Source organism: Pagrus major, chromosome 13 (genome assembly GCF_040436345.1).
Source record: "Pagrus major chromosome 13, Pma_NU_1.0".
NCBI lineage: Eukaryota > Metazoa > Chordata > Actinopteri > Spariformes > Sparidae > Pagrus > Pagrus major.
This window is the reverse complement of record NC_133227.1, coordinates 13,999,209-14,011,256: the sequence shown is the minus strand read 5'-3', so window position 1 is coordinate 14,011,256 and position 12,048 is coordinate 13,999,209. Positions and strand designations below refer to the sequence as shown.

The following is a 12,048-nucleotide window of genomic DNA, read 5'->3' as shown; positions in this document are numbered from 1 at the left end:
TGATAATTTTCTCAAGCTATTTATCACCCAGACAAATAACGGAGACTTTTATATTTCTGTATTCAGAATAGATAAAATCCCTTATCAATGAATCAAGCTTCTAATCTAAATCAGCTATCTGACTGGAAAGTCATCATTTGAGCCTCAACTTGATGCTGTTGTGACTGGAGTTTGACACCAGAGCGTCACAAGACAACCATGAACAGCATTCAGACTAGATATTTCTAATTAAAGTAGTGAGCTCAGCTTGGTCCTGCAGGATGCTTCGGGAGTCGTATCCCTTCGTGGAGGACAGTTTCAGCCGCTTCCCGTCGCAGAGTAACATTTATGGGCTGTGTCAGGCCGGGGAGCAGGAGCTGTTAGCGGCCACTCTCAAAGGGAAGGTGGTGTGTTTCAGGTACCAGGAGCTGCAGCAGAAGATCCGACCTGTGGCCAAGGAGGTGCAGTTCACATACATACCAGGTACTCACCGGAAAACCTGCAGATAGTAACTACCTAAAGTACATTCAGTACACGGAGGCCCCTAAAAATCCCTGTCAAATCCTTATCAGAGTATGTTAAGTTTTCTATAAACTAACTGTGGAGTAATACAGACACATTCATTAGTGCTTTAGGCACATTACACTGATTTATTCAGTTGTGACTTTAACTGTTTTGAAACTTAGATAAAATGGGACATAGGTCAGTTGAATATCTCTTATTTGTCTGCTGTAGTTTATAATATTATCAGTGATGGCTCTTATCCAATAGATATTGTGTTCATGTTTGTGCAGGGGAGTAGTAAGAACACTGGTCTATTACGAGCTCCTATAACACTGTTGGACTCATTATGTACGGTTTAAAAACAAACGATCACAATAGATACAGCAGAACCCGAGATATCGCCTTTTTTATTCCACTGTAATCCTTCCTTTTCAAACCCTGGTGCCTACATTACCCACAATGCATCTTAGCCATTGAGTGGCATCACTATAGGCAATCTATAAGATTATGTACAGCTTGCCACAAAAGACTTTATACTACTGTTTTCACATGTGCAGCAGTACTCCCCAAGTCCTGTAAATATACTTTAATATGTAAAATGGGTGGAGTTACCCTTTAAGTACCAATTGGAGGTACTTTCACTTCACTTGAGTATTTCCATTCAGTGCTACTATACACATCTACTCCACATTTCAGAGGGAGGTATTCGCTGCACTACATTTATCTGACAGCTGCTGTTACAAGTTACTTTGCTGATTAATATTTTACATACAAAACGCATGATGATCTTTTTAAAATAGTTACATTGTTATGTATTAAACTACCCAACAGTACTACTGTAGCAACTACTGCGGAAAGCACAATTAATGTGATGCCTTTACATTACGCTTGTCTTTTTCCAGATGTGCTGAACAGTGGCAGCTCCTGCCCTCCTCTCTAACATTAGTCTTAAAGTGTAGCATGCTAAAATAAAAGAATATTTCACATGAATGCAAAGTGAATTTGAGGCTTACCGCAGAAATAACCAATTTTAAAATTGTATTTACACATAGTGCAAGACCTGAACTTTATTATTGACATGGAATATGGATTATAATATGCACTGTAGCTGTACAGATTAATCCTCTTCATAACTGCAGCAGGCACCTGTCAATTAAAAAGACAAATAGATTCGGATATGCAGTGTTATAATATGTACCCAAAAGTAATACTTGAGTAAAAGTAAAGATTTCATACTAATACATTACTTTGGTAAAAGTGCAAGTCACCCATACAAAATCTTGAAATATTGGATATTAAATGTACTGAGGTATCAAAAGTAATTTCCTGGTAATAAATATACTTAAGTATCAACGGTACAAGTAAAAGTAAATTATACATACAGTATATTTACATTTATGTTTATATCATATACTGTCGGTTGACTGATTATTGGATTCGATATTCAGCATTTTTCGTTTTATGTGATTGCTGATATAATAAAGTATGTGAAGATGTACAAGTACCAATACAAGTACCTCAAAATTGTGCTTAAGTACATTACCTGACTAAATGTACTTAGTTACATAAGTTTTTTTAGGTATTGGGATAGTAAGCTTACCTTATTATGATTATTGAAAAAAATAGTTCATAATAATAATAATAATTATTATTATTATTTTATTTTTTAGATTTTCTTTTAGTATTGTAGTATTTAAATCCTGATACTTCCATATACAGTATGTTGACTTTTGATCGATGCTGTAAAGATCTGATGTCTTGTCTTCTTCATCCAGTTGATGCAGAGATTGTATCAATTGATGCCTTCAACAAGTCTCCACCCAAAAGAGGCCTCGTGGTGGGCATCACATTCGTAAAGGTATTTTCATATTTCAGTTCATAAGTCATAACATGTGCATACTTTACTAAAATGGTTGTAACACCTTTCTACGGTTATAGAAGCATTGTTAATTGCGGCTGAACTCCTGCAGGACTCCGGTGACAAAGCAACACCCTTCCTGAATATCTACTGTGACTATGAGCCCGGCTCAGAGTTCAACCTCGAGTCCATTGCACGTGAGTGAAGTGGTGCTGTGATGTGTATGGTGCTCGCCCTCACAGATGTTAAACATGCTGATGTTAGTGTGTTTCTCTGCACAGAGAGTTGTCTGAATCTGGAGTTGCAGTTCACGCCCTTCCAGCTCTACCACACAGAGTAAGTGGCACACTGTGAATGAACAACACATTCTAAATGCAGATGCATGTAGCAGCTAACTCTGGCCCCTCTGTTTCAAAGATAGCTCACACAAAGTTCACGCCAAGTTCAGTTGCCATGGTAACTACCGCTGCAGGAGCAGGTTTTGTTCAGGATCACAGATCAAAACATATAAAAGAACCAACTCCTGACCAATGAGCTGTGAGGAAAGATGGAGTCAGCATTCCTACAGGACCTCAGAATCAACAAAATACTGCACTCACATTACAGTGACAAGTGCAGCAGTGCAGAGTGACATCATCACAAACTAGGGGAAAGACTTTACTTTGCATGGCAATCTGGTATACCTAAAAGTAGGGCTACGCTACACAATTAACCCAGAAATTATCAAAATCAATCAATCAAGTGCAATATCCAAATCACAGGATTGCAGTTTGCAAAATTGGTAATTTTTTGACAAAGGTAAAATGTGTTCTACGGTAAATGTGGTCAAATGTGTGACAAACAGTTTTAAAATGAATGACTGTGGCACTGCAGAGATGCCCTGGCCTACAAATCATGTTCTCTAGATGTGTGAAAACGTGTTTGTTTTGTACAGACACCAACAAATGTCACATCATCATGATTTTTTTTTAGTGTGAAAATGAAAATTGTGATGCAAAAATGATCATTCCCACGAATTGTGAATCATATCACAGTCATCATAAATGCAAAAATTAATGCAAGCTACTTATAGTAGGTAGGTAACTGTCAGTGATGAATTAAATATAAAGTTCAATGTTCTGATAACTGTGTGAAGAGAAAATGACTCTGATATGATCAACCAGAATATCACTCAGTAGAGCGCATGCCTCCGCTAAGGCCTAACAGTTCCCTTTAATTCAATCAAACCTAATCTAATAGCAAACTCGATAGCCCTCTATCACTCTAAAATTTAAACCACCCATAACTGCTTTACCATAATTTAAGCTCACCAGATCTAGGATCTGTATCAAATGGTACTCACTCATAGATACCAGCCACCTAAAATATTCCCTACAAATTTATGAAAATGTTCCAATTCTGGATCTGTCTCTTTATGTGGATCCACACCAAAAGGTAGTAGGGTTTATTCTGGGCCGAGACCCATCTTCTACTTAAATTTCATGGAAATCTGTTAAATAGTTTTTGTGTAATCCTGCTGACAAACCAACCAACCAACTAACCAACCAACAAACCAACAAACGGACACGTGAAAAACATGACCTCACTGGCAGAGGTAATCGATAAATAAAAAGTAGTACCCCAATAAAACCTTCATCATGTCTTGTTTTTTTAAAAGTTTTTTTCTTCTCCACATCCACAACACACAGTGATTATTATTTTAACAGATTTTAGAAACTAAACCACAATACCAGGCCAACAACAATTCAGTTTTCTCTTATTGCTTCCTATAAAAACATACAGTATTTGCACTAATTTACAACACACTGCTTTTAGTATCTGAGAACTGTCGCATTAACTGTATTATTTTCACTTTTTATGTCTAGTGCAGTGCTTTGCTTTTACCTCATTGAAACTTTATTACCGCAATGAATTAACTGTGCGGCAGGAATCAATAATTTGATCTTATATCATCTAAGATGCTGCTCTGAATCTGAATCATGTCTCTGTAGGTGTTAATGTTTCATCGCATATGAAACAGCTATTTGAACTATTTGTCTTGTATTAATGACTGAAATGTTGATCAGACTTTATACTTAACAGTATTCCTGAGTGGGATTTAGTGTCTTCTTCATTACAGCAGAGTGTATCTAGTAAGTAAATGTCCACATCCTGTTGTCTCTGTCAGAGTGCAGTGTGACGATGGAGGCAGAGAGACAGTGTTTCTGCTCAGCGGTCATGACCAGAGGATCCACCTGTACAAGGAGGTCAGATCAGAGACTGGAAGAACTGTGTGTGTCTGTGATGATACAATTCTGATCAAAACTTAAAAATGTAGATTTGTTTCTTTCATCTGTTTTATCTATATATTTATGATTTGTCTATATAATATTATCCTACATTAAACAGGTATTCTACATTTAAATATACCAACAGACCAGTAAATGAGTGTTGTCTTCTCTTTTATATTTTAAGAAAGAAAACACAAGGTTTATTTATCAAACCATCTTACCTCGGTTTAGGAGCTGTTTTGGAGCTTTCCATCACATCACATGATCTTCCCCAGTAGATGGAGATTGCCCATTTGTCGTGGAAATGCAGATGTTCACTTTTAGTACTCTTTGTCCTTGATGGCCTGAAAGTTCATCCATGACATTAGAAACAGCATTTGACAACAAGATCCATTGCTCTGTCATATAGAGGACTTTGGGTTAAAAGGGATGAAAGCTACAGGACGGCTTTCTTCTAGCATGAGTAATGATAATGAGTTTTGCATTTCTGTAGAAAACGTTTATCCTGATTCATCACGCAACATCAGAGCACCATTCAACCTGACTCTCATGTTTTCAACAGAACGCCTCCCTACACCAGTTTGAAGAGCAGCCAGTGGAGAGACTTTTCCCTGAACTACAGCAGCTGCCCAGCAAGTTAGTCTGAGTATATGTATCTCTGTTTCCTCCCTATCTGTTATTGTTGGACTGTGTGTGATGAATAATGGGGTTATTGGGACCATCAGCAACTTGTAAGTCATTCTTTATTTCTGTGTGTTTATCAGGCTCATCATTTTCCTGCATAATCCAATTTACAGTATCTTATTCTCAAATTTTGATTTAAAAGATTATTGTGTTTATGCTGTGGGGCTAAAGATAAAAACCCTATTTACTCATTTACTGAAGCATACTGTAATGGAGAAAGCATTAAAACATAGTGAGTCTGTAGGAGGAGGGCATTCAAGTATAACATCTGGAAATGGTCAAAACTGCACAAAAGTTGTGTTTTTGTGTAAATTAAAAAAAACTGACTTCCTGTTGGGTTTAGCACACGGGTCCAAGAGGCTTTTTTTGTAAATCTAGATGTGATACGCATCCGTTATCGAGCCATTTTGGCATGCTCATGGCCAAGATCCATACCATACGTACATTTTCACCACTTCTGAAACGTTTGACAAGTTTCGTGAGTTTTTAAGCACCTTTAGCCCCTCAAAAATGTGATTCACAATGTGAAAGAATAATAACTCCTTCCATTACAATAAGGCCGGTCGGTGCTCAGGCCCTAAAAAGAAGACAGCAACAATATAAATGTAACAGCCAAAGGAAAGAGAAGATAGTCATACATACATGGAGGATAAAGACAGTGGAAGTGGGAGCCAGCATCAATATTTCATATAAACTGAATGCATAAGCGCTGTTTCATTGTCCTATCAGTAACCAAATACTGTCAACACATTTGCTGAGCTACATGTATGACTGAATGACTCTGTGTGTAATGCTTATGTTTCCCCTCCTCTGTGCAGTGTGCTGTGGTTGGATGTGTTGAGTATAGCAGGCGGCCGGCGACTCTCAGCGTTCGGCTGTCAGAACGGCTGTGTTGGACTGGCTCTGGTCGACCAGACAGGAGCAGGTGAGGGAGACCAAACACAGAATAATGATTCTCGCTCAGCTCCTTCATACGATCTTTCTTGCACAATTTCCCTCTAGTGTGGGATTGAGGAGTACAGGGAAGATCACCCTCCTGCCTTCAGAAGTGCTGAACACATCTGGACCTTTAGCCAGACAGACTGTCACATTGTTAATGTGGCCAGTATGCATACACAGTACCTTGAAGACACTGCACACCCACACTTATTGTGGCTGATTAGACCTCTGCCAGGGTTGAAGGTGGGAATTATGCGTTGTCACTGGACTATCTTATACATAAGATAAAGGCGTTACTTGTCTTGGAGTCATAGAGGTGCCTGACAGTGCCTGTACACACTAACAGCCCTGAGAGAAAAACAGATCCCACACTCACCTTATACCACTCACACCATAGATATGTGTCTAATACTAAACCATAAGTACAGTATAGGTAATAATGAATAATATTGAAATAAGTGGTAATTAACAATAATTCACGAGATAAAAGCCACAGTATATTAGAGTAACTGTACAGTTCATTGCACAATAACTGCTCAGGGCTGAAAAACTGTAGAGTAATTGTACATGTTGTTGTCCAGAAAAAAATTAACTGGGTGAATTGAAATATTGCACACAATTTTACTGGTATGACAATATTACATTGTAATATTATTGCACAGTACGTCAGTATTGCACAGTTGTAATATGATTATAAATTGTGGGGCTATGGCTGCTGAAAGGAGTAAAATAAATCTAAAGGCCAGTCTCTCACACTCAGAGTGTCTGACACTCTGAGGGAGGAGTTTAAAATAAAATAGTTGTCAGCCTTCCAGAGCTGTAAAATTCTGTCTGTGAGTATCACAAACTGTTGGCCTCTGAAGGCTTTTAAAGAATCCCTGCTACTCAAACTGGACTTCCTGTATTGTATTTCATGTCTCACCAGCACCTTAAAAAACATGCCCTCACCAATGCAACACCACTGTGCAGCCCTCTGTTAGTATAGGGCTGCTTTCTGTCTGAATCCCCACTGAGCCATGACAGTGACCCAGAATGCACAGTACCAGGACCCTAAAACTGAAACAGATAAATGAGATGCAGCCAGTTATTTATTTCTTTAATGTATCATTTGCACCTTTGTCATGTCCGTACAATTTGCATCTCTAAAATGTGATGCATTGCATTGTGGGATTGCTAGCAGAAAACGTTTAATGCTGTTGACACCACTGGTTCTGTTCCATTTCTAGATGTGTTTGAAGGATGTTGTGTGTTTTTTATCAGAGGTTTTGCAGAGCTGGCGGTTCCAGTTTGACAGTCCAGTCTCTACAGTGCTGCTGTTCCCTCTGAGCTGCCAGATGGATCCCAACCAGCCCAGCGGAGACAAAAGTATGTTACTGCTCTGTTTTACTTTTAGTCTGTTTGTTCTTCATGTTGCTGTTTTTAGATATGCTCTGTAACTCATGTCTGGCCGTCACTGTGGACATGTTTGGTCTTTTTTGACTGTTTTTTGTGTCTTTGCTTTTTCAGGTGTGGAAATAGAAGGCTACAACCTTCTGGTAACCAGCACTATAGAGATGGCAGTTGTCTACAGGTCAGAATCACATAACTTTATAAAGATTTCAGTAGAGTAATGACTTGCTATGGTGAGTTCAGAACAGTGTGTTTGTGTGTTTGTGTGTGTGTGTGTGTGTGTGTGTGTGTGTCTTTTCAGAGATGTCCAGGAGCGAGGCTTGTCTCACCCAGTGTGTCTCTTAGAGAGTGACCAGTGGGACGCAGTGCTGTGTGCTCTGGTCATTGACCTGGATTTTGATGGGCAGAAGGAGGTGCTGTTGGGAACATATGGGCAGGTCAGAGCTCCTCTTTACCTAATGGACCTAATTAATAGTACTTTAAAGGATAAAGCTGGTGATATTCTAGATATTTCATTTTCAATAAATCTCATAAAAAGACCTAAACAAGGCAATAGTGTATTGTTGGGGACTCTATGCAGCCAGGATTAAGCCGCAAGATGGTGTTTGTGGAATTAAACGCACAATCTGATGTCGCTGTGTTTGTTTTGTTCCTGCAACATCAGAATTAATGTTGCTCCAGGACCATCATTGCAACTGACCAATTACATTGTGATGTCACAGCTTTACAACTCAGGAAAATGAAGGGAAACATTTGCACTTAGGAGAAGTTATCCTTTCTAAGTAGAGGTATGAATCTTCAATGGCCTCATGATTTGATTCGATAATGATTCAGTTGTCAACCATTCGAATGCAAATGATTTTCAGTGTGTGGCATCCTTCATTTTCTATATTACTGCACACATAATTTAAATTCCCCTTTCATTTAGAAAGTCCTTGCAATAATCAGACTTGAAGTGAATAACACAATAAGTATCACACAGTAGGTCCAGTACAATTGAATATGCTGACATCACATAATAGGACGTGTTTGTTGTCACTTTTCTGGTATCTGTTTAATGACTGATGTGGTTCCATCTTGATGATGACAGTGTTATCTGCCTTCGTGTCATGCAGGAACTTCTTTGTTATAAGTTCCAGCCATCAGAGAGCGGACGAGATGGACAGTTTCAGCTGCAGTGGAGGCGGAGCTTCAAGAGTCCTTTGCTGTCCATCATCTACTTAGACTTGACTGGGGACGGGTTGAGAGAGCTGGCTGTCCTCACACTGAAGGGACTGCATATCTTACAGGTACGTGGTGGAGAGCTGTGATCTATGATATTAATAAAACAGCTTCCTGTCAGGGCCACTGCCCCTCTGCTGTTGATCCTACTGTCCTTCTGCATATCAGCATAATGGATGGCTCATCTGCTTATTAAGTCAACCCAAATTTTTTTTTTCAGTTTTTTTGAACTGTGGAAAGATATGACTGGTAATAAAAGAATGAAATGAAACAAGCATCAGGTAATTGCTGGCCTCTACTGGCCATCAGAAGAAATTGCAGCAGAAGTGATGGCACTGATTTTACAGGCTTTCTGCTTTGTCTCCTCTGTTCCCTTCACCTGCGGTGGGCTGTCAATGTTACAAACAATCCAGCTTCACATATGAACCACATGAACTTGAGAGCTAAAAGGGAAACAACAAATAATATCTAATTGAGACATAATGGCCAAAAACTTTAATGAAATGCTTTTATTTGCTTTTCTCCATTAAAACGTTTTCTTCAACTATTATGTGATGCCTCTTGCAGCCTCACCCTCCATCACTGAATATCTGAAGGTCAACAACCCCTACAACCCCCCCAAAAACATTATTACCATGATCTGCTATTGAACAATAAATACCTCACTTTGTCCACAGGACAACTGCTGTTCCTAAAGCAAAACTCAGTGCTGGTATTTATTCTCTGCTTAAAAAAATCAACAGCCCGACTTCAAAAATCTGTGGATCACACTGTACATCTCATTTAATGTTTGTTATTTTGTCCCGTTTTTTCAGCATACTCTTACCAGCACTGCTGATTTGGTCCTTGAGCGGCTCGCCCAGAGGGTGTCAGCGCTGACAGTCGGTTCTGAGCTGGAGTCAGCCAAAGCTCAAGACACTGAAGAGAAGGATGCTCCAACCAAGAAAGAGGAGCCCACAGCTCAGACACCATCGAATTAAGAATACAAAAGTGCCTTTGGTTTACATGTGGAAGTTCCCAATGGTTGAGACTGAAGTGTTATTTACAGGTGTCATGTGAAGGATTTTTTCAGGGGTGTGTATTCCTGAACACAGGGCATTACATTACATTGTGATGACAGACATTACATTTGACAACAAAAACAATAACCATCTGCATTGTGATTGAATACAGAATGGAGATGATAGTAAAAAACACTGATTAAAGAGCTCACATTAAAGGGACAGTTCACCCCAAAATAAAAAAAATATACAGATATTTTCCTCTTGCCTGTAATGCTATTTATCCATCTAGAATGTTTTAGTGTGAGTTGCAGAGTTTTGGAGATATCAGCTGTAGAGATTTCTGCCTTCTCTCCAATATTATAGAACTAGATGGCACTGTAGTCTGTGTTGTTTAAAGGGCCAAAAAAATACATATGAAAAACTCAACAGCAATGTCTCTTTCCCACAATCATGACCCGGTTACTGAAGATAATCCACAGACGTTGTTAGCAGGAACTCTTTTCTTTATACTGAACTACACCAGCCGATGTATCACAGCACTGAAGCAGGTGTGAATTGACTCATGGATGAGAAGCTAGCTAACTAAGATAACTTAGTTTGCTAACTTGGACCTCAGCTAGCGTTAATTAAGCTAACTTAGTTAACTAACATTACAGCTTAGCCAACAAGGACGCCAATGTTTACAGCCCATTCTTTCACAAGTAATGTTAGCTAGCTTAGTTAGCTAGCCTCTGAATCCATGAGTAGACCTTATGCTGCCTTCTGCATGGTATGATATGTGGTTAGCGGGTGTTGTTCAGTAGAAAGAAAATAATTCATACATGAAACTGCTGAAAACAAGGTCTTGAGTAGCCGGGTTATGATTTCTGGAAAGAGACATTGCCGTTGAGTTTTACAAATGTTTTTTTTTTATTTTTTGGGTGATTTAAACACCACAGGCCTAGTGCTATCTAGTTCCACTGTATTGGAGAGAAGGCAGACATTTCTACAGCTGATGTCTCCAAAACTCTGCAACTCACACTGAAACAATCCAGATGGATAAATGGCTCCACAGGTAAGAGGGAAAATCTGTATTTGAGGTGATGTGCTGTAGATAATGTACAGTAATAAATGACTCATTTGGGTCCACACACTCCCACTGGTTTTATTTTGTGTTGCCTGTTACTGTGTTCTTCCTTTGTGGGTTTGACTTCATGTTTAATTACAGAATGTTACTACAAATCAGCACAGATGCAGATGTAGTGCGATGTTATAGAGAATTTCAGAAATAGGTGAAACTGCGCTGATAACAAGAGAAAAATAAATAAATAAATGCAATGAAATAGATTTTAATACTTAAGTCAAACATTTCACTTTAATATAACTAGTTTAAAAACAAATGATCAAAATCAATACCGCAAAACCAGATAAATCCTTTTTTATTCCACACATTCTCCTTTCTTTTCAAAACCTGGTACCTACATTACCCACGATGCAACTTGGCCACTAAGTGACATCACTGGAGGCAATTTATCAGATTATATGCAGCTACCTCTGGACTTTATACTACTGTATTTATTTATTTTAACTTACACAGTACACAGTACACCGTACTTCTCCTCAAGACCTGTAAACACATCTTTTCTTCGGTGGACTTTTACCTCCAACTTTTCCCCCCCAGTATTACATAATAGTAAAGGTGCCACTGCTGCTGTCATTTAAGATGAGCTGTTTTATTTTGAGCTTCAGAAAAAGTAAGAAAAATAAAACTAGTAAAGAAAAGTAAGACATTTTTTCACAGGTATTTTTAAAGAGACTGAAAGATGACATGGAGACATACATGACAGTGTCTTCAGCCACAGTTCCTCACATCAGACGGATCTCTGCTGTATTGGCCTCTTCTTTCGGCCGGTCAGTGGCACTGTAGTCCTCTCTGGAGCTCTCAAACTCTATTTCTCCCCTCTGGCACTACAAAGGCAACAATAACAACAGCTGCACTTATCACACTGAGGACTTGACAGAGAAACATGACGTGAAGATGACTTAAGAAAAGCTGCTTCCCTGCGCCTTGCTCCTGCGAAGCTGTTGCACTTGTTTTAATGGCTGATCGCCTCTCAGACTGTTGTGCAGCTTTATTTTAAGGCGCGGGGTTGTTTTGCGCGTCAACAATAAGGAGCATGCTGTTGGAGCGACGGCGAGCGCGTTAAATGAGCGCATTTCA

At 39.0% G+C, this 12,048-nt stretch overlaps 1 protein-coding gene across 1 annotated transcript; it reads left to right on the top strand.

Moving 5' to 3' along the window:
• Positions 1-10,838, top strand: kptn (kaptin (actin binding protein)). The gene is made up of 12 exons (XM_073479303.1): positions 1-462; positions 2,259-2,341; positions 2,454-2,538; positions 2,623-2,677; positions 4,509-4,587; positions 5,174-5,247; positions 6,114-6,220; positions 7,495-7,599; positions 7,741-7,804; positions 7,925-8,060; positions 8,739-8,912; positions 9,660-10,838. The coding sequence occupies exons 1-12, from the start codon at positions 261-263 to the stop codon at positions 9,822-9,824; spliced, it is 1,329 nt and encodes a 442-aa protein (XP_073335404.1). The 5' UTR covers positions 1-260; the 3' UTR covers positions 9,825-10,838.
• Positions 10,839-12,048: the final 1,210 nt, after the last annotated feature.